Source organism: Exserohilum turcica (genome assembly GCF_000359705.1).
Source record: "Exserohilum turcica Et28A unplaced genomic scaffold SETTUscaffold_14, whole genome shotgun sequence".
NCBI classification, from domain to species: domain Eukaryota; kingdom Fungi; phylum Ascomycota; class Dothideomycetes; order Pleosporales; family Pleosporaceae; genus Exserohilum; species Exserohilum turcicum.
Window position 1 is genome coordinate 1,362,349 of NW_007359959.1, and position 20,371 is coordinate 1,382,719.

Here is a 20,371-nt window from a genome sequence, read left to right on the forward strand (position 1 = left end):
CCTGTTGGTCCAGGCCCCTGTAACGTGCCGGAACCCTTCTGGGAACACCGCGCGTCGTTGGCAGAACAAATACCTGCGGAGACTGGTTTTCCTAGCTCTTTCTGATGTTGCGCAAACTGTATGCTTCTTACTGATTGATAATGGTGTTCTTGATGACGACAGTAGTGATCGAGCGGGAAAAGCCGTGGCACCACGTGAGAAACGCTGAGCTGCGGGGTCTTGGGCTCGCTGAACATAGGCTTGTCAGGGATTCTTTGCATTTCGACTACAACTTAAATACTGTCAGTTTGAATACACATCTGCTCTGATAACATGAGGGGGTACTCACTGTACTCAAGACGGCTCTTCTAGTCATCGCTATACCCAAGACCTCTGTCTCTTCTTTGAAATGAAGCAATCTTCGCCTGCTTACCTCGTTGATAACGCTTACCTCAAGTACATGGTCTCTATGAGAGCGCAGTCGCCTAGGAACACTGAACACTTCGATGTGGACACGATATCATGAGAGAAGACCCCCCAAAGTCTTGTGCAATTCCCAACGAAGACTGAATGGCAACTGTCCCTTCAGATGCAGCCATGAGGCAGGAGAATGAAGCTCCAGGATTGAGCGATCGGTCAATCACCGATGGCAATATCTCAGTGGATCTTGTGGTATTCGTTAAGTCCTCTTTGGTTTACACTGTGCACGTGTGGTTCGCCTCATCCACGACCTACTTCTGCATGTTTTGCGACACACCACAATCCTTCTGTAGGAGATGGATATATATTATGTGTCTGGGTTGAGGATCCTCTATGGCTTCAAGAATACTTGTTCCGTCTCTTTCAAAATGTGCCTCCGTCATGCTGGTGGTGGAGAAACCAGACGGTAGGGCAACTGCATCATGAAAATCAGATTTTGCTGGTGATTGATCCTGTGAATGGGTAGGCAAAGCATGAACTGAGTGCTATGGGGTTCGTGGAGCTAATCTGTAAGCCAGGTGAGCAAAATCGAAAGAAGGTTGATGTTGACACACTGAAGTATGTACTTAGGGTGAAACAGAGACTTTTGGCTTGGTTGAGAAGTTGGGCTCAGTCGTGACTTTGTTAGTTATGTGGACGGACACCTGGTGTTCCAGGCAAGATGATTAGGAGGGCGTTACTGCAAATGGGTTTACCATTTTTAGAACGAAACGAAAGTCGGCATGCTCTGCACGTCCCTGCATACATGTCCGCAGGTCGGATGGCTGCCCCAGATTGTCACGGTCCGAAGGCTTGGGATTCCGTACCCGCGTTGGCTATCGATAAGCCATCTGCCGCCTTTCTGATGCAGCGCGGGAGGAAGACTGCCCGCTTGCTTTCAGCTTCGACTCCGACTCCACCCTGGATTTCTATCCCAGACGCCTCAAGATGGCCTGGGATCATGTCGCTTGTGCCTCGAGTTGGATTTTCTTTCGACGGCACGAGCACGCTCGAATAGGCCACGGCAAGCGACTCGCAGGGATGTCAGATTAATCTCAGCCATCCGCTACGGCCACGGAAAATGCGGCACAGAGCGCGATGGCGATGATTGCTGTCGCATTTCAGCCCAGGTATGCTTCGGGGAGCATATGCAGAGCTGCTGCTTCCTGCCCTGGCGGCCAGCGATGACTCGGCAGCCACCTGGACCGTCTGCACACTCTGGAAACTCGACAGCCCTAGCTGTGCGCGCCTCCAATATGAAGAACCAGACGTGTGTTTCACGCAATTGTCATCCGTCGGGGCGATTCACGGGGAGCGATCGAGCGGGGGGCAGCGGGAGCGTCGTCGGAGCCATCGTGTTATCCTGGTATCGTTTAATTTTAGCCCAGCACAGGGGCCGGCCGCTTGAGTGGTTTGCAACGAGTCTGCGAGATGTGCGTTCGCCGGCGGTGTTGGGGGGGCGTGGATGGTGTTGGAGGTGGGAGCGAGCGACCTGTGGTTGTCGCTAGTGCCCATCACGTGTGGGCATGAACCAATGCAAAACCAAACACTCGCACAAGGAATGATGCATGGATTGCATTTGTGACCTGAATAAAATGCTCCTATCCACCGCCTGCGGCTGGGCCTCGATGCAGCCGCGCACGCCACTCGCGAGTCAAGGCCGGCGCACTGCACTTGCACTTGGATATCCAGACTGCACCGGGCTGCGAGTACAGGCACAGGCTTATGCTGGTGCTCCCAAGCCGCCTAGAACCTCTGTCACACGCCCTGAACACTGCAAAAGCCTTACCCGCTAACGCCCGCTCCGTGCATGCTTAGCGTCATGTAATTGCAGGCCCAAGGATCTGCAGCCCTGGCTTTGGTCACAAAGTTGCGCATCCAGCATCCCCGCCGCATCCACGCACGACGCAGTCGGCAACATGGCAGCGGAAGCAAGCACCACCACCGCCGCCGCCGCGAATGGCGCGCCAAACGGCGATTACCAGGCAGTGTGGGCAAACAAGTACCGCGGCGTATGCTGTTCACCAGCTCTCTTGTGGGTGTCTTGCTGACTGCCTTTGCACAGGCCACAGTAGAGGACCTCGACCCCCCGCCTGCGCTCTCCGTCCAGCCAAGCGACCCGATATCATGGGCTCTCATGTCCGGCCTTGAGCGCGACTACACACACCTCACCGTCATCTCGCAGGCAAACCGGGCATTGCTGGGCTACATCAGCATTCCGCGCCTCCAGCAGCTCCTCAAGGAAGGCACAGTCAAGGACAGCGATCCCGTCCAAGAGGCCATGCACAAGTTCCAGCGACGCGGCAGGCGATACAAGGTCATCACTACAGAAACACCGCTTGAGGAGCTCGAGGACTTCTTCAATGGGGGCGTAGACGGCAGCGGAAAGCAGGAGTTTGCGGTGGTGACGGATGCAAGCAGGAAGTTCGTGCTCGGAGTCGCTACGAGAGCCGACTTGGAGAACTTTGCCAAGAGGAGAGCATGAACAAGTGCAGGATTTCCATGGGCCGTGGGAGCACGCATCAATACGCTATGGATCACGGTGGGATGCATCGGCAGGCGTTTTCTGGGGGATACCAAGGATGCTAAGTAGGAAGGGAGGAATGCCTCGGTTTACGCCTTTGCACCCATGGGACTTTGAGAGCATTCCTGTACACAGCATGCTGCGATATCAACTCGCGCGAATCAAGGCTTGCCTGGTTAGTCCACATGGCGCTAAGACGTGATTTTGGTGGGACGCGGCCTTACTACATACCCCGTTCAAATGTAGCCTGGAATATTTACCAATTCTAGCCAACTTTTTTCGGGCAATACCATAATCTCATAATAAGCCTGCAAATCAGCAAACCACCAACAGACCGCATCTCCCAATGTCATGGCCACGCCCAACTCCTTCCATGCTGAGTCATGTTACTAACCCCCATCTCATTCGCGGTCCAAGGCTGGCCATGCCGAAACCCAAACCACAATCTCGGGTTTCCCCACATGCCGCAACATTGGAGCATAGCGGCTGTTGATGTAGTTTCAGCTTCAACGCATTACTAGGGCGCAAAAAAAAGTCCTGAACCAAGTCCCCTCTCCCGTCTTGTGAACAAAACAAGGCAGCCGCTGGCATGCTCGCACCTGCCTTTCGCCTCCGCAGTCCACCCCTCCTCCAGCATACAGCATCACAAGTCTGGAGAACCGCCGCACCGCCACGACGAGCACACATCCTCCCAGTAGCAACGACCCTCCAAATACCCTCGAGATGGTATGCGCAAGCCGTACCGAAAGGGCAAACAGGCGCCGGAACGACTACGCCTGTCCCATACAACGCAGCGCCGCCAAAGTCCAAACCACCTTTCTACTTTGAGGCCGGATATGCGCTTTTCGCAAAGAGACCTTCAAGACCGTTTCCGCCGCCTTTTCTATCGATGCCTTCCACGAGTTTCTCAGAGCCGCTAAGCACGCACAACATGAGTCGAGACCGGCGACCGACAGTGAACGGGCAGATGATCAGAGGTGTTACAAATGGGGATGATGCGGTCCTAGTCAGCGAGAGCTTTATTGCCGCAAACGACGGTGTAGGGGCGTGGGCTACGAGGGAGAAAGGGCATGCAGCGTGAGTTAGCAAAGAATACCAACCTCACAGGTACGGGAGAATTATCGCTGCTAACACACAGCGTGTGATAGACTCTGGTCGCGCCTCATCGCCCACTTCTGGGCTCTTGAAGTCGAGGCGGCAACATACAACGCCACCACGCCGCCCGAGCCCGTCGCCTACCTTCAGAATGCCTACAAACTCACCCAGCAAGCCACATCGGAGCCCAACCAGTGGCACGGCACAACAACCACATGCGGCGCGCTCCTCAGCGCCGACAACGAAACTCCAAACCACCCCGTTCTCTACGTAACACAGCTCGGCGACTCCCAGATCCTCGTCATACGCCCGACCACCAAAGAAGTCGTATACAAGACTCAGGAACAATGGCATTGGTTCGATTGTCCGCGGCAGCTCGGTACAAATAGTCCCGACACGCCAATAGACCACGCCGCAATGGACCGTGTGGCGATTCAGGAAGACGACCTGGTAATCGCCATGACTGACGGCGTCGTGGACAACCTGTGGGAACACGAGATTGTCGAAAACGTGTGTGACAGTCTGGGACGATGGAACGAGGACAAGGAAAAGGATGCGGAAGGACTCACACATGCGGACGGCATGCGCTTTGTCGCGCAGCAACTTGTAAATGCTGCAAGGGAAATTGCTCAAGATCCTTTTGCTGAGAGCCCATATATGGAAAAGGCGATTGATGAGGGCTTGTCGATTGAAGGAGGTTCGTATTTGAATATTCCACATGTATGCGGCCTCTCCGACTGACTGATTCAGGGAAACTCGACGACATTAGTGTTGTAGCAGCCCAGTGCAAACGCCGAAAAGGATGAGATGATTCATTTGGATCCCCGGGGTGTGACGAAAACGACAAGCCGTACCACTTCTCACGACTCGTCGACATCAACTGCTACCCGCGTTACACCCCTCAATTAATGACAGAACCTGGTTGAGTAGACAACAATGCGACCCTCAATCTTCTGTGTCATGGTCCACGCACAAAAGCCGTGCTACCATACTGTACAGACAGAAGAGTGGTCAGATTCGCTGAAACACTGCTCAGGGAACGAAGAAGCCCGACAGCAACTACTATAATGAGAAGCTCTAGGAATATAGATGACGCGTTTTGGGTCAATCACGGCACAAGGCAAGCAAAAAGAGAACAGGGACTGCAAGGCTGAAATTGGCTATATAACTACACGCAACACGAGAATGCCCAGTTTACAATCAACGTGGGGACAGCTGGTCCCTTGGCATACACCCTACATGATTACGCTCTACTCGCTCTTTTCTTTTTTGAAGACAGAATTAAGACCCTCAATGGTGCATGGGCGAGGACATGGATAATATGGCGGTGAGGTATTATAGTTGGTCGCAATAAAAAAAAACGACCAGGTTCTGTCACTCGATTCGACCATGAAGATTGCGTGTACGGATCCAGGCTACTGCGTCCTGTGACACGCGCTGAAAATTGTCAAGGCTGAACTACTCCTTCGGACTGCGTTCCCTTCGGACAGGCGAATCTGACGGCGAGCGAGTGACACGGCGCCTACCTCGTTCAGCCTTGCTGCGGGAGCGCGACCTGCTCGAGCTAGGCGAGCGTTTGCGCTTCTTGATACCAGCGCGAGAGTCTTTTGAATCAGCATCCGACGACGTCGAGTATCTACGTCGTCGCTCACGCACAGGGCTAACAGACCGTGAAGGAGAGCGGCGTCGCCGGCGTGGCGGGGTACGTGACGGTGACCTTGTTCGGAGCCTGGGCGCTGGTGAGCTCGATTTGTCACGGGGAGTACTGGATCGTGAAGTATGCCTGGGTAGCCTCCTGCTGTCATGATTAGGGGACCACGATCTATCCCTGCGTGCTCCTTGCCGTCTGGCAGGTGGCGAGTTGCTTCGTGAGGGAGATCTGCGTCGCGTGCGGCGAGGCGGAGATCTAGAGCGATCAGAAGACGGCGAACGACGGATTCGGCGCCGGGGTGGACTTCGCGATGGTCCTGACGATGGTGAGCGACGTGCACGACGATATGGTGGGGATGCAGAACGACTGCCAGAGGGAGAACGACGGCGCTCGCGAGACCTATCGCGACGACCTCCACGTCCGCGGCCTCGGCCTCCTCCAGGTATATACACATCGCGCTCGCGAGTTGGTGGCGAGGGCCTTCTTCTCCTATCACATGTCAGAAACTGCATTGCATGTTTAGCGACATGGCACATACGGTGGTGATCTCGAGTCGCGCCGAGATCCTCTGTCAAAGTCTCTGCCTCGTCCTCTACGGTCACTGCCGCGGTACCGCCCACCTCCACCACCGCGTCCGCGTTCGGGGCGGTCTGAGCGTTCGCTGTGGCGGAACGAGTCGATCATGGCATTCTGGGCCTGTTCTTCGGCGCGTCGCGCATCGGCAGCGGCTTTGGAAAGCTAGAGACGGTGTCAGTAAGGCTTGACGCGAGCCCGTAGTATGTCATACCTGCTCCTGCTGCAACTCGGCCTTTTTCGCCTCCAAAAGCTCGCGCGGTACGCCCATGGGACTGTCTTGGGCGCTCAGCATGAGGTCCCATAGTTCTTTGCAGAACGATGCGGTGTCCTTGCCCAGAAAGCCTGTGAGCTGGATCTGGATTTCCTTGATCTTGGGCTGGGCACGAGTTAGTGCTTGTTTGCGTCGCGTTATCCTCCAAGCGGTACTGACGAATTGACTTTGCTCAACCAAATTGTAGCACGTCTCGACCACTATGTCGTCTTCATCGCCGAGGATGTTGGTGATTTTATTGGCAATCCACCTCTTCATCAGGTCAACATTGACCTTCTCAATGTCCACCTTCTTATCGAACTCGGGAGGGAACTTGGTCGCTTTGAGGCGCTTCTGGTCGATACTGAGTGCCATTGTTGGTGATTGTAGTGGATTTGAACAGTGGCTGGAGTCCGTGAGGTTGGTGAGAGACGTACGCGCCTGAGAGCCAAAGCTTAGATGGGTCCATCCGCGGGCTTGGCGGCAATCGCCAGGATTACGTCAGTCGTTCATGCAGGTACGGCGGATACGCTAAGCTCTTGACGACTTGCCCTCTGCATTAACTTGACTACGACATGCAAACCACGATTCGGGATGATAAATCCAGTTATAGCAGAGTGCGCCATGCAGAACCCAGATCATGTGTTCCTTCACAAAGGCTGTATGATGATCTGCTTCCACAGTCGTTCAGCACGCTCATTCCAGCATTCGCGTGCTTCAACCGATGCGTCTTTCGTTCCTGCTGCATCATCTAATCCTTCCTGCCATCTAGAAACTTGCCTGGCCGGGTCATGGCTTCATTCCTAACTTCCAATCAACAGTGTCATCCTCTACTATGCGACTTCACTCACCACTCAACTCCGCCGTCATCCCATTCCCCCACATCACGTACCACTTCTATTGCTTCTCCGAGGCCTCCTCTTCAACGCCTCTCGTCCATCTTTAGCCCGGGCTCATTTACATGGCCTCGATTGCTACGGCCCCTAACACACTTCCACCCGAGCAGCTCGAAACCGCATCAGCGCCTCCTCCGCCCGTTGCGCCGCTTGCTGACCCAGTGCCCGAAGAGGCCTCTCCTGCCGCACCTCAACCAGTTCCAGACCCAGTAACTGAATTGCACCTTGAGAAACAATCGTGGAACTGATTGGAAAGACTCCTGTAGTACCCCCGCCTACACCTGCGGTGCCTGTACCTGAGCCTGCAACCGAAGTTCCTCCAGTAGCACCTCTACCGGCGCCTGAGCCTGTTCCCGAAGTGCCTCCACCGGCGCCTGAGCCCGTCCCTGAAGAATCTACAGCAGCACCTCCACCAGCGCCTGAGACTGCTCCCGAACCACCTTCAAGCGCGCCTCCAACGGTGCCCGAGCCTGCCCCTGAAGCGCCTACGGCAGCACCTGAGCCTGCTCCAGAGTCAGAGCCTCTACCGGAGGCCGAGCCCACTTTACAAGTACCCGCCACAGAACCAGCCATGACAGAACCTGTACCTCCTCCTCCAGCTGTTCCAGCAGATGCATCAATTGCCAATACAGAACAAGCTCCATCCCTCGTACCTGCAGCAACAATACCCCAATTAGTACCCGCTCCAACAGTACCCCGGCCATTACCTTCTGCAACAATACCTCTTGCAGCGCGATCTCTTACTGCAGCACCCATATCCGATGTAGGAACAGAAGCACCTGCTGCAGTGCCACCCATCGATACGGCAACCGTACCTAACCCAGCCGATCCCGAGGCACCAGCTGTACCTCCAGCTGAATCTGCTCCATCAGTAGCAACTACTGCGTGAGCATTCTCAATAATATCGCCCTACGCATATACTAACTATGCCCAGCAAAATCCGCATGCGCGAAAAGATCAAGCTAGTCAAAGCAACACTCGCAGTAGCACCGGAGTGTCGACCCATTCTCAAGCTGCTGGCCCAAAAGAAGGCTGCAGGTGTGGATGTCAAGCCTATCATTGACCTAATGCTAGCGGCTGCGGGACCCTGAACCGAGTTTGAAGACTGGTATTTGGATCAGGGCGGCGAACTTCAAGTCTACCTAAGAGCACCTTTGACCTAATCTGTATACCGACGTTATGGCATACATTACCATTCCTACGACTATTGATGAATGAAATCTTTCCATCCCGTCTCGTGTGTTGATAGTCATTTGTCGTAAGAGAGGTTCGCAAACCCAATTACAGGTCCCAGGCGCTTCTTGGCCCCGCTTCTGTCATACATGCTCGACATGCATTCCTCGACAGGGAAGACTGTATTGCATCGACCCCTCCACAACGTGGACGTACCGAGAAGGGGAAAGAATAACGGTGTTTCCCCCCTCATACTCCACGTGTACGTTCCCCACCAGCCTCTCCCCCTTACACTCCACCCTCCGAAGTCGAACATGTTCCTAGTTCTTAATTCCTCATCCAATTCCCATATTTCACCCTCCAACAGCCCTCTCCACCATGGCCCTCGCCTCCTCCAGCCCGCGACTCAACTCGCCCCTCCTCTGCGCCTCCTTGACTTCAAAATGCAACTTGACCAGATCTTTTGCGCGCGCCAAATCAGGATCCGAGACTTCGTGTGTTGTAGTTGTGGCTGTAGCTGTTTTGTTGGGTTCTGCTGTTGCGGTGGCAGCGGTGGTAGTAGTAGTAGCAGCAGAAGAAGAAGCGGAATCAGGGCGCGCGTATCGTAACTAAGTCAATCAATATCCCCCACATGTAAACCTCACACATACAGCGTCCTCTGCTACCTGCCACTCTGTTTACATACATACATACATCGGGTACGAGAAATCGCAGCAGAAAAGCGAAGTGAATAGTTGTCTTGTTTTTTGGGGGGCACGCGACACAGATTCCTTCCCAGCCAGCTACGTAGCTCCCACGCATCGATTCGAACGTACTGTACCGGCAAAAGCGACGCGCGCGGTGATACATACATACGCACATACATACGTGCATACATACAGGCGACAAACTGCACCTAATGGCAGACCAACAATCCGCAGCTTCAGCACCGCAAATGCGCATTGCGGAAATGCTATCTGACCTCGTATCTCTCCGTGTCTGTGTACGTATATCCCCCCCCCCCCTCCCCTCCTCTTCTCATCCTCTTCTTTTTCCCTGTTTTCCTCACAACACAACACCACTCCTTTACATCTACAATACCCTGCTAATGCAGTGCCAAAAATAGGATCCAGCAGCTGCACTCGCCCTCGTATCACACCCCCCCTCCTCTCGGTTCCGACGTCGCGACCCCCACGTTCGGCTCGTGGCTAAAGTAAGTACGGACGTAGGTACTTGGCGCGTTCCGAGTGGGGAAACAAACACGAACACGAACACGTTCATTCCACGCGGTGCAACACACTCGACCATCGATTCAGCGACCCAGCCAGCCAGTTAGATTGGTGGATTTTAAAACACATCTAACTACGTACCCTTGGATCTCGCCGATTCCCTGCATTCGTTAGGTACTCCGTCAATTGCCGGACGTGAGGTGCAGTTTGCCGAAGTTCGGTTTGGAAAAAAAAAACACCTCTCCATCTCTCCATCGTTCTCTCTCTCTCTCTCTCTTTGTGCGAAGCCCAATTCACGCATTCTAGAGCCTTTTTCTTTTCCCCCCGCTTTCTTTTTCGAAAATCCAGCTTGGCTGCTTTCAAAAAAAAACAAAAAGTAAAAGCGAAAGAGAAGGGAAAAGGAAAGTTTACGGGATACTTAGCACTGTTGTTCCTTTGGGGAAATGGCGAGTATACAGGCTATTAGGGCGAATTGCCGCAAGGTACGTGTGTCATGTTCGTTTGTCTGTTTGTTTTGCTTTGGATAGGTGGGTAGATAGATGGATATGCGTAGAAGCCAAGTTTGGGAAGAAGTATTGTTATAGGGCTTGATTGAAGAGAAGCCCGTTGGGAAGACCATGCTGTGGAAGAATAGAGACGAGGCATTGGATTCTACCTGTTCCCCGAGTCTGAATTTCTTACGAAAGCCCAATCCATTAGATCGAGGCACAGTTGCACATTATATGAAACACAACTAACGCTTTCCAAAAGGTCATGTGCATTGGGCGAAACTATGCCGATCACATCAAGGAGCTATCGAGCGCGACGCCCAAGCAGCCGTTTTTCTTTCTCAAGCCACCGTCGTCCATTTTGCTTCCTGGGGCGGGGCCCGTGCTGCGACCTCGGGGCGTGAATATGCACTATGAGGTTGAGCTGGGCCTTGTCATGGGCAAGACGATACGGGATCTGCATCCAGAGGATACAAAGGGAGCTATGGATGCTATCGAAGGTATGTTGTATACGTTGGGGCTGATATCTGACGTACGGTATTTGACAAAACATCCATTGACCTTTCCCTCTAGGCTACATCCTCGCTATTGATATGACGGCGCGAAACGTCCAAGATGAGGCCAAGAAGAAAGGTCTCCCATGGTCCATTGCAAAAGGCTTTGACACCTTTATGCCCATCAGCAACTTCATTGCCAAGCACCGCATCCCCGACCCACAGAAAGCCCATCTCTGGCTCTCTGTCAACAATGAGGTCAAGCAGTCTGACAACACTGAATTGATGCTTTTCCGGATCCCCCGACAGCTAAGCGATATCAGCAGGGTCATGACGCTGGACAAGGGTGACATTGTCCTTACCGGTACGCCAAAAGGTGTAGGCCCAGTAAAGACTGGTGATGTTATGCGTGCGGGAATCAAAGTCGACGGAAAGGATATCGAAGAGGCGAATATGGAAGTACCGGTTGCGGATCGCGAGGGTTTGTATGAGTTCAAGGAGACTTGAGTAGTCTAGCCCAGCCCATTCCTGTATACGAATGAAACCGCGTACGGAAGCTCATCGGCTGCCTGAAAGTCCTGAAAGTGCCCAAATCTAATATCTATGCAATGGCTCATCGTTGGGGAATCTGCCAGTATGCCTACTCTAGCCAACACCTGGATGTTCTTGGGACTACTTTCGGGATTTCACAGGGTTCCGAAGAACCTTGAATGGCGAACTCGGCCCTGCTGCTACTTTTTGAGGTGACATTCTCCCGCGAGCTGCTGCACTCGGTTGCAAGTCACCGATATCACCCATACCGACATGTACTGGTTTTCGTGAACAGGGTAGTTTTACAATCAGGCTCTTGTGCACTTTCGGGTTTGTGACGGTTGACGGAGGCAGGGCGAGATTTGCTTTCTTCTTGGGTGCAGCAGTGACTTTCTTGGTAGTTGTAGAAACCTGTTGCGTATGAGTAGTCGATTCTTGCTCGCCTGGCCCTTCTACAGCACGTTGTTTTTGCGTCTTCTTGGTATTTCTACTAGTAGTCTGGTTCTTTGCACCGGATTTGGCCTTGCCTCTGGCAGGTGGATCCACAGGAGTTACCTTGAGTTTCTTGCGCGGCGAGGATATTGGCTCAATTTTCGGCGCTGATTGGGGTTCTGGGACGGCAACTGCTCCTGTAGTGATAGGTACTTCGGTTTCTTTGGCTTGGTTTCTCCTAGCTTGAGATCGCGTCTGGCGTTGTGTTTGAGGCTCAGGATCGGGTTGCTTTCGCTTCCTGGGCCATTTCCTCTCCACGATCTGTGTCGCCGGCGCTTCGTTTGTTGGAGCATTGCTTGTATTTGCTGGTGTAACTTCGGACTCAGGCTCGGGCTGAGGCTCGGGCTCGGGTGCAGGTGCAGGCTCGTTGCACCGGCTCCCTCTGACAACAAGCTGTGTTGGTGGAGGAGAAGCGCGACGCAGGTTAGTAGCTGAGTCTTCAGCAAGCGTAGGTTGCTCTTCCGCGGGCCGGGGTAACATTGAGTCATGGATCGAGGGTCTCTGCAACAACCTTTGTCTAGCTGATATAATAGAACTGCCTTTGGTAGGAGACGTTACAAGCGGACTGGAGCTTCTGCAACTGATTGTCAGGCATATCCCATAGCAGCAATATTTTGTGTACTTACTTTTCGTTCGTCGCAAGACTTTGAGGCACTTGTACCTCATCGCGTATGTTTGTGCGCTGAAGTAACATTTCCTCTTCATCAGTCTCGGTGGTGGCATCGGATACCTCAGCATCCAGGATTTGAGTAGGTGTTGAACTTTTTGTAATACCTTTCTTCGCCTTCGGCTTCGCTCTTGGGTTGAAAAGGCTCGAATGGTTACTTGGTCGCATACACTTAAGCCGATTGATCTCCTCTTCCAGACTTTGGATCCGATGCTTATCTTCTCTTCGGTCATGTTCGAGAGTATCTAGGCGCCGAAGAAGACTCTTGAGATCTGCAGGAACGCGTACAACTCTGTCCAGAGTCTCTGAAATACGCGAAACCTCGGCGTCGAGTTCCATCTGCTTCTGCCTGACATTCTTATTGGTATCGACGAAGATGCTCAATCGTGTCATCTCGCCAGACGCCCATTTCTCAAACGCTTTATCGTCATCCTCTGCCTTGATAGCGTCGAGTTGCTGTTCCAAATGACGGACTCGTGCCGTGGCAGCTTTGGCAGCATCTGCAACATCTTCGGTAGCCCGTATCCGACTGTCGTATCCTTCATGTTGCTTCTGGAGCACGCGCATCTCGGTGAGTAGGTATGCATGTTGCTTTTTCATCTCTGGCCCCCAAAGTAGCGCTTCCGCTGATGTAAAAGGTATGCGTGATGGTCCTGCATCGTTGGCTGTGCTGGGCCGGCGAGGCGCCATGACGAGATGCCTGGAGCAGGCAACAGGTAAGGTAGGTCGCGAGGATGGTGATGCAGCGAGGCTGGCCGACGGAATCTTGGGGTGAGAGCGGAATGGGTGGGTTGGAGGCGTCGAGGCGTGAGAAGATTAGCGCTTTGTGGTGGGTCAGATGGAAGAGGGAGGTACGTCACGGATGCGACTTCCTCGCAGTGGCTTCGACCAACTCCGACATCAGACCATCTCACTGACAACGACAGCACTGCAAGTGAAGTAAACTCTTTCTTATTTCATGCTACCTACTGAGTGCCACCCACCCCCACTCGGTTAGATCAAGCAGCCTGCTTCGGCCCTTTCGGTGCATCCACCACATCTTCTCTCTTCATGATACGGATCTTTGTGTCCTTCTTACTGTCTGCATCCGATTCCGACTCCTTTGCCCGCTCCGCAACGCTCTTGTCATAGCTACTCGGGTCGATACCAAGAATGCCACCGACGTTGTTGCGGTCACCAGGTACGGAAAACTCGCGGAAAGCATATCTCCACTCGTTGAGGAAACCTCGTATAGCCTTTCCAACCTTGTCCTTGCCGTTCTTTGAGTGGTGGCCGGTTCCAGTAATGGCATACACTGGGCGAGATGATGAGCTGTGCTTCAGCAGAATACCCTCAAGATACGACACTGATTCATCTGGATGCAGACCTGGCGAATGTCAATAATGACTCTATGTCTTTTTTTTATGACAACATACCATGAAGATCAACATACAACTCTTTCGAGTCGTCATTATCCTTGTTGCGCTCCTCGTAAAGAATACGGGCGGCTTCACGGTGGGCTTCACGCATTAGGTTGTTCTCACTCTGCCCCCTAAGACTAAGAGCTTTAGCCGCGCGCGAATCACTTCGGTTCCACGCCTGAGCAGCACTAATATTGATTAGTATGTGGTGACCAATAGTTCTCGCAGTGACTTACCTCTGCAGGAACTTGTTACGCAAACTGCCATGCTTGAAGGCTTCGGCGCGAGCATCGAGATATGCCTGATTACCCTTCTCCCCAGTCACAAGCCAAGGAATGTGCTGGGGTGCAGGGATAGCCTGAGCAGCCGCACTGTTCTCACGTGAACCATTAAAACTCTTGGCCGGTCTTAAGCCTTTTCGAACCGGGATTGCGGGAGATGGGGAGGGCGACATGCGGACAACGTCTGCAAGGTTGTTCGGACCTGGGTTGTCCTTGTTGTGGCTGTGACCCCCACGCTTTCCGTGATGTCGCTTTCCGGTCTTTGAAGCTGCGGCAGTACCCAGGGTAGGGAAGGCATCCTTGTCGTCAACTGCAAGTACAGACGGTGTGGCTGCACGAGATACTTGACGGCTGCCTGTGCGTGACTGCGGACGACTACCAGCTCCAGGGGTGAAGTTGACATAGGGGCTGAGACCAGGTGGAGGACGTGTAGGCCCACCGCTTGTAATACCGTAGAGCTGTTCTAGGGAGGTGGCTTCTGAGGTTGATATTGAAGGCGTGCCCATGGGAGAGCCGTTGTAGCTGAGAGAGGGGAATTCATAGTCGGTCATCTGGAAGTTGGGCAGGGGTGGTGTTGAGACATCCGAGACGGCCATACGAGCCATGAGGGCAGAGGGATCATGTGAGAAGAGACAGGTATCGCCAGCCAGGCAGTTACCGTTGAGATAGTACCTGAATGAAGGTTAGAATCAAGTGGCTTGGCGGATGCATCTACATACTTGCACAGAGTCTTGCTAGTATCGTGACTGAAACGACAATCCGCCCTGGCGCAATGTCCAGTGGATAGAAAGTACTTGCACACAATGTTGCTCTTTTGCTGACCAATTGGCGTCGCGGGCCTGAATGTTGGAGCCATGGACTTTCCGATAACGTATCCAGTGTGCTCGGAAGGGGTGGCCGGGAGCTGTGCTGCCTCGATTTGCTGGCCCATGAGTGCGAGCAGAGCAGCGCTGAGGTCGTAGCCATTGGCCTCGAGGACCCTTTCAAGCTCCTCGTCTGATCGGTCGTCCCGCAGGATGGAGCGGAGCATGTCATATGGACCCATGTCCATGGTTTGTGGCTGTACCCATTCAGCCGCAGCGCCATTGAGCGTGCCGTCGCCCATGAGCGTCGTCTCGGTGCCTCCAACATCTTCATTGACGAGCCAATCTACAGAGTGGGTATCGAGGTCACCGTACGATTCCGTGTTGGGGCTCGCGCAGTCGCTGAATTGGTATGCGCTCAAGCTGGGGCTGTGAGGGATATGGGGCGTGGAAAAAGCAAGGCGCGGCGAGGGGCGTGGCGAAGTAAAGGGCGATGCTGTCGATGACTTTGTGCGCGCAAAGCCGGGAGGGCCTACTCCAAAGCCAGGAGGGGGGTGGATCATGCGCGGCGAGTTGTTGACCGGAGTGGGTGCGCGGTTGGCCTGCCATGGAGCTGGAGATGGGCGGCGGATGACAGTATGGCGGCTGGGAGGAGAGCTGGACGAGCTGCCAGCATCGCGGTATCGCCACAGACAGTCGAGGACAATGTTCTCGAGCGACTTGCCAGTGAGGTTGGTCTCCTTGCGCATGAGCTCCTCGAGCTTGTCCGTCTTGTCCTCGTCATCCAGGGCGTCGTCCTGCAGGACAGGCAGGGCCTTTTCATACAAATTGTCTGCGACCATGATGATTAGTTGGGCACACGGCAAGGACGGTGGCAGATTCGGCGGTGAGGGCAGGTGGCGCGTGGGACGGAGGAGGTTAGAATGTGGAGGTCGAGACAGGAGGCCGCCGGGCTGATTAAGTATTGCGGTTATTGGCAGAGGAGCGACCGGCGCGTCAGAGGGAATGAAGCAGCAGCCGAAGGGCAAGATGTTGTCCCGCAGCCTTGTCTCTGCACGACACACACACTGCGTGCGCCGAACGAGGCAGAGTCGAAGGATGCAAGCCTGGGGGGGGGGGGGGGGAGAGGCGATCGCGAGCGCCGACGGGAGCTCCAGGGACTAGGCTCCGCTACGTAAGTAGGGGTGGGGGGGCAGGCTTGCTCCGTGCTTGCAGTTGACCATACATACGGGGGCAATCTACAATACACGCTGGGGTTCGCAGCAATCCTACATGTCGCGGGGGGGAGAGCTGAGGCGTGGGAGAGAGAAGGGGGGAGGGGGAGGAGAGGGGAGAGGGAGAGGGAGAGGGAGAAGAAGAGGAGGAGGAAGAGAAGAGAGAGAGAGAGAGAGAGCAGGAGAGGCTTCGCGCTGGCGATGGAGCGGGCGATATCGAGAACCGCGGTGATGGCGCGGGCTGGGGAGCGAGACGAAACTGCTACATATGCCTCGAGTATGATGTATCTTTTGCAGCAGGGCCCGATTCGGGGGGGGGGGTAGGGCGCCACAGGCCCTGAGGCTGGACAAGGTCACGTGGGGCGCGGTGCACGATTGCGATGGATGGGCGGTTCCATGGGTCCATGGCGCCCATGCATGCATGCACATACTTACATACCACATACATAGCGCATACATACTACATATATCCACACATCCGCTCTCTGGCTGCGCCGCCCGCCCGCCCGCCCGAAACCCGGCCATGTCTGTCTGCGCAGAACAAAACACGTGCCGGCGCCTGGAAGCACGGCACTGGCACCGCTCACGTAGCCGCCTAATGCAGGGTGGTTGCGGCGGTGCATCATTCTTCGTCCGCCGGCATGACGATGAAACCAAGAGCTAGCATTAGCATCTCACACCAACAACCCCCGACCCTTTCCACACTTGACACCTAATGCCAACGCCCCAAAGGTCCCTTTCTCCCGGGACCAGCTAACTTTTCCCTTTCCATTGTCGCCTGCGCCTTTGTCCGTGTCCCTTCACCCATCTGCCTTACTTCCGGTTACGTCCGCACCGCTCCCTAATCACGACACCCCATACACGCCCGCCAGGCAGCCATGCCGGCCACCGACTACGACGTGCGCGCCCTTGCCCTGCCGCTCGACGACGAAGAAACAGGCAACACCCCAATATGGAGCCGCCGCTCCCAGTCCTCCACCTTTAGGCGCAACGCCTCGCATCACAGCCAGCACAGCACCACATGGCGCCAGCGCGCAATGACAAAGTACGACAAGGCCTCGCGCCGCCTCATGGACCAGTACAACAAGCTGTCTCCCCTCCAGAAGGCGCTGCTTATTGTCGGAAACATCGTCTTGGCAGTCGGCGGCATCCTGTTCTTAGTGTACAATGAGCGCATCTTCGGCGCCCTGCTACCAATGGCCAAGAAATGGAGAGACATTACCGCCGGCTGGCTCATACTCTGGGCCCTGATCTTCGTCGTCTCCTTCCCCCCGTTGATCGGGTACTCGAGTCTCCTCACCATTGCCGGCTTCGTCTACGGCTTTCCAAATGGGTAGGTGGCCAACACCCGCACGAGGCGGCCAACCGTAAGCTGACCACAACACAGATGGTTCATAGCAGCCACGGCCACGATTGCCGGCAGCACGGCATCCTTTCTCCTTTCACGCACCCTCCTCAAATCCATGGTCCATCGCCTTGTCGCAAACGACACGCGCTTCGCCGCTCTCTCCCTGACCCTCAAGCACGATGGCATCAAACTCCTCGTCATGTACCGCCTATGCCCACTGCCATACTCCATCTCCAACGGTGCCGTTGCCACCTTTCCCACGGTGCACTGGGCCTCGTATGCCCTCGCCACTGCCATTGTATCCCCTAAACTCATGCTCCACATCTTCATTGGCAGCCAGTTGGAAAAGATTGCCGAGAGCGGTGGCAAGATGGACCCAAAGACAAAGGCCCTCTCCTACATGTCCATCATCATTGGTCTTATTGCAGGTGTCACCACGGGCTGGCTTGTATACCGCAAGACCAAGGCGCGCGCCGCCCAGCTAGAAGCCGAAGAGCGCGCCGGCATCCGACGCGTGAGTATCGACGACTTGGAAAACGAGTATGCAGATGACCCAGCAGCGCTGGAAGCTGCCGAGCGACTACGAGAAGACGATGACGACATTAGTCTGCGAACAACGTGGGACGAGTATCACGACGAGCCCCCTGAGACGGGCGATGCCGTTGAAATCGGCGACGACCCGTTCAAAGATGAGGAGGATGTGGCTGAGGAACAAGACCAAAATCAAAGCGCCCAGAAATAACCATCTGTTTTGTTTGTTTTGACATGGAATGACAGGTGATGTACTTGAATCAAGCCGTGTTTGCATTTGTTTAGACCATAGATGTGGGCGGGAGGCGGCGCATTAATCAGTCATTTGATAATCGGCGCTCTGACATGTATTATGTACTGATTTCTGAACTGGATAAAATAAAAAATGCTCAATCTTAAAAATTCTCTTTGTTTCTACATTTAGTGTTGGGATTATAGCATGCACATCATGCAAGAGAATCGAACGCTGAATTAAGCTCTAATCCAATCACCTCTTGGCGCGAGCCCATTGCATGATGCCCTTGCGCTAGTGCGCTTTAGCCTACCACACTATTACCTATGCAGCCCCTATCACTACTATGTGCTTACCGCCTCTGCACATGACCGCTGTGTACTGCTACTGCCTGGATTGGACTGCGGTATGGATCTAGCCACTGGATTTTCAGAGGCATAGCCTATCAATACGAGTAGTGGATACTCAAACAGTGAAGTGTATACAGCCAGAAAATGGCACAACACTTGAATAGGTAAGTTGGGTAGTGTCACCACTGTAAGTAAGCCTTGGACTTTGTTTTTCTGTGTCATACAAGAGGTTTGGGTAGGGATGTTGAGTTAGATAGATAGATACTACCACTGATTGTCACAAATACCACAGATGCCACCAATGCGCACTCTCATGGACTATCACTATCACTCACGACTACTACTACCGCCTGCCACTACCATCACTGCCCCATGACAATCATAACCAGTAAATATGCCAACTTCCTCCCAAGGGAGGCCGGAAACCTATTACCATCAATACAGTATCAAATCCTACAGGTCTATAACCCGTGCTAGTAACAGCCACCACCACCTACTATCTCCTCCTCCTCCTCCTATACGCGTTTACAGTATCAAACTACTATATCTCCTTAGCAAATATAGCAACACCAACCTCACGAGCATCCTCTTGGGCTGTAGTATGAGAAGTGGTCTCTTTTCTAGTACTTCTGGCACTAGACTCGAGCCTTTTGGGGTGTCTTTGTTGATTGATAGATTATGACTGAGAACTATGTATTTACGTGTATATGGAAAAGATAAGAAGATAGGAAAACGAGAGGGACTGTTGGGTGTAAGGCGAGTTGGCGATGCTAGATATCGGTGTGGGAGTACTACTAGTACTACAACAGTCACTGCCGTCACTTTCTACCGCCGCATAATCATACTACTGCTGACCACCACTGCCAATCTACCACTGCCATTGCCTACTTCCACTGACTACTACAGCCTGGTTGCCATCACTATCAAACAAAGTCATACAATCAAGTAAATATGCGTCTTTTCTCTTCAAGGAGGCTGGAAGAATATCACTATCAATATACTGATACTACAAAACTACAACCTGTGCATATGACAACTACAGACTAACACCACCACCACGGTCTATTACTCCTGCCTGTCGCTACTCTCTGCCACCGTCTGCCACTGCCGTCTGCCACCACCGTTTAACATGATACCGGTACACAAGACTGCTATCAAGCCCTATACTTATCACTTCCGCCCCCTTAGCTAGTGAATACCACAATACTCTATTTACCAGCCTGGATTTCTTGGCAATCTCCCAAAGACATGCTTTTTCAAAGCGTGGTGTGCAGAGATGTCAACAATCAAGCTGAGTCAAGCTCATCAATTAAGCTGGATTGACTCAACGGTCAAGCTAAGTCAAGCCAAGCTCATCAAGCTATATCAAGCTGTATCAAGCTCGTCAAGCTCATCAAGCTGAGCTTGATAGAGCTTGATGAGCTTGATACGCCCGTGCGTAAAAAAAGAAGAATAACTATGAACTCCTTTACGTAGGCTACTAATCTATAGTAACGTTAACTCTTACCTCTATCTCTAATACTATACGTGTCAATTTATTATATATATCTTCTTATCTTACCAATTTCTTGATTGCAAGCATGCCACCAAAAAGACGCGTCCAAGCTATTGTTGCTACCCCACCGAAGCGGTCTCGGGGCGTGCCCCGCGGTACTCTAAGCCAGCCTATATCTATCAAAAGCCCGCCATCATCCTCTCGCTTATCACCTCGTCAAGCTCTAGTTGAAGC

The 20,371-nt window shown here is 53.4% G+C and overlaps 9 protein-coding genes across 9 annotated transcripts; 5 read left to right on the forward strand and 4 right to left on the reverse strand.

The window, feature by feature from the left end:
* Positions 1 to 872: 872 nt before the first annotated feature.
* On the forward strand, positions 873 to 1,829 carry SETTUDRAFT_168278 (uncharacterized protein). The gene has a single exon (XM_008025488.1). The coding sequence runs from the start codon at positions 1,121 to 1,123 to the stop codon at positions 1,454 to 1,456; it is 336 nt and encodes a 111-aa protein (XP_008023679.1). The 5' UTR covers positions 873 to 1,120; the 3' UTR covers positions 1,457 to 1,829.
* A 511-nt stretch (positions 1,830 to 2,340) lies between these two features.
* SETTUDRAFT_168279 (uncharacterized protein) lies at positions 2,341 to 3,240 on the forward strand. Its single transcript, XM_008025489.1, has 2 exons — positions 2,341 to 2,450; positions 2,504 to 3,240. Exons 1-2 carry the CDS (start codon positions 2,358 to 2,360, stop codon positions 2,921 to 2,923), a joined length of 513 nt encoding a protein of 170 aa, XP_008023680.1. The 5' UTR covers positions 2,341 to 2,357; the 3' UTR covers positions 2,924 to 3,240.
* A 311-nt stretch (positions 3,241 to 3,551) lies between these two features.
* On the forward strand, positions 3,552 to 4,863 carry SETTUDRAFT_38389 (uncharacterized protein; the record flags this gene model as incomplete). The annotated part of the gene is made up of 3 exons (XM_008025157.1): positions 3,552 to 4,039; positions 4,111 to 4,754; positions 4,808 to 4,863. The coding sequence occupies 3 exons, from the start codon at positions 3,552 to 3,554 to the stop codon at positions 4,861 to 4,863; spliced, it is 1,188 nt and encodes a 395-aa protein (XP_008023348.1).
* A 609-nt stretch (positions 4,864 to 5,472) lies between these two features.
* On the reverse strand, positions 5,473 to 6,909 carry SETTUDRAFT_106001 (uncharacterized protein; the record flags this gene model as incomplete). Its single annotated transcript, XM_008025490.1, has 4 exons — positions 5,473 to 6,197; positions 6,305 to 6,446; positions 6,496 to 6,660; positions 6,715 to 6,909. 4 exons carry the CDS (start codon positions 6,907 to 6,909, stop codon positions 5,473 to 5,475), a joined length of 1,227 nt encoding a protein of 408 aa, XP_008023681.1.
* A 2,047-nt stretch (positions 6,910 to 8,956) lies between these two features.
* Positions 8,957 to 9,151, reverse strand: SETTUDRAFT_106235 (uncharacterized protein; the record flags this gene model as incomplete). Its single annotated transcript, XM_008025491.1, has 1 exon — positions 8,957 to 9,151. A coding segment is annotated over one exon (195 nt), but the record flags the coding sequence as incomplete, so codon positions are not given.
* An 839-nt stretch (positions 9,152 to 9,990) lies between these two features.
* SETTUDRAFT_46616 (uncharacterized protein) lies at positions 9,991 to 11,300 on the forward strand (the record flags this gene model as incomplete). The annotated part of the gene is made up of 3 exons (XM_008025180.1): positions 9,991 to 10,293; positions 10,562 to 10,799; positions 10,873 to 11,300. The coding sequence occupies exons 1-3, from the start codon at positions 10,255 to 10,257 to the stop codon at positions 11,298 to 11,300; spliced, it is 705 nt and encodes a 234-aa protein (XP_008023371.1). The 5' UTR covers positions 9,991 to 10,254.
* A 165-nt stretch (positions 11,301 to 11,465) lies between these two features.
* SETTUDRAFT_27143 (uncharacterized protein) lies at positions 11,466 to 13,173 on the reverse strand (the record flags this gene model as incomplete). The annotated part of the gene is made up of 2 exons (XM_008025120.1): positions 11,466 to 12,390; positions 12,443 to 13,173. 2 exons carry the CDS (start codon positions 13,171 to 13,173, stop codon positions 11,466 to 11,468), a joined length of 1,656 nt encoding a protein of 551 aa, XP_008023311.1.
* Positions 13,174 to 13,427: 254 nt separating this feature from the next.
* On the reverse strand, positions 13,428 to 16,073 carry SETTUDRAFT_168281 (uncharacterized protein). Its single transcript, XM_008025492.1, has 4 exons — positions 14,884 to 16,073; positions 14,120 to 14,836; positions 13,899 to 14,071; positions 13,428 to 13,849 (listed from the first exon to the last, which is right to left on the reverse strand). The coding sequence occupies exons 1-4, from the start codon at positions 15,807 to 15,809 to the stop codon at positions 13,482 to 13,484; spliced, it is 2,184 nt and encodes a 727-aa protein (XP_008023683.1). The 5' UTR covers positions 15,810 to 16,073; the 3' UTR covers positions 13,428 to 13,481.
* An 836-nt stretch (positions 16,074 to 16,909) lies between these two features.
* On the forward strand, positions 16,910 to 18,443 carry SETTUDRAFT_168282 (uncharacterized protein). The gene is made up of 2 exons (XM_008025493.1): positions 16,910 to 17,514; positions 17,569 to 18,443. Exons 1-2 carry the CDS (start codon positions 17,060 to 17,062, stop codon positions 18,269 to 18,271), a joined length of 1,158 nt encoding a protein of 385 aa, XP_008023684.1. The 5' UTR covers positions 16,910 to 17,059; the 3' UTR covers positions 18,272 to 18,443.
* The last annotated feature ends 1,928 nt before the right edge of the window (positions 18,444 to 20,371 follow it).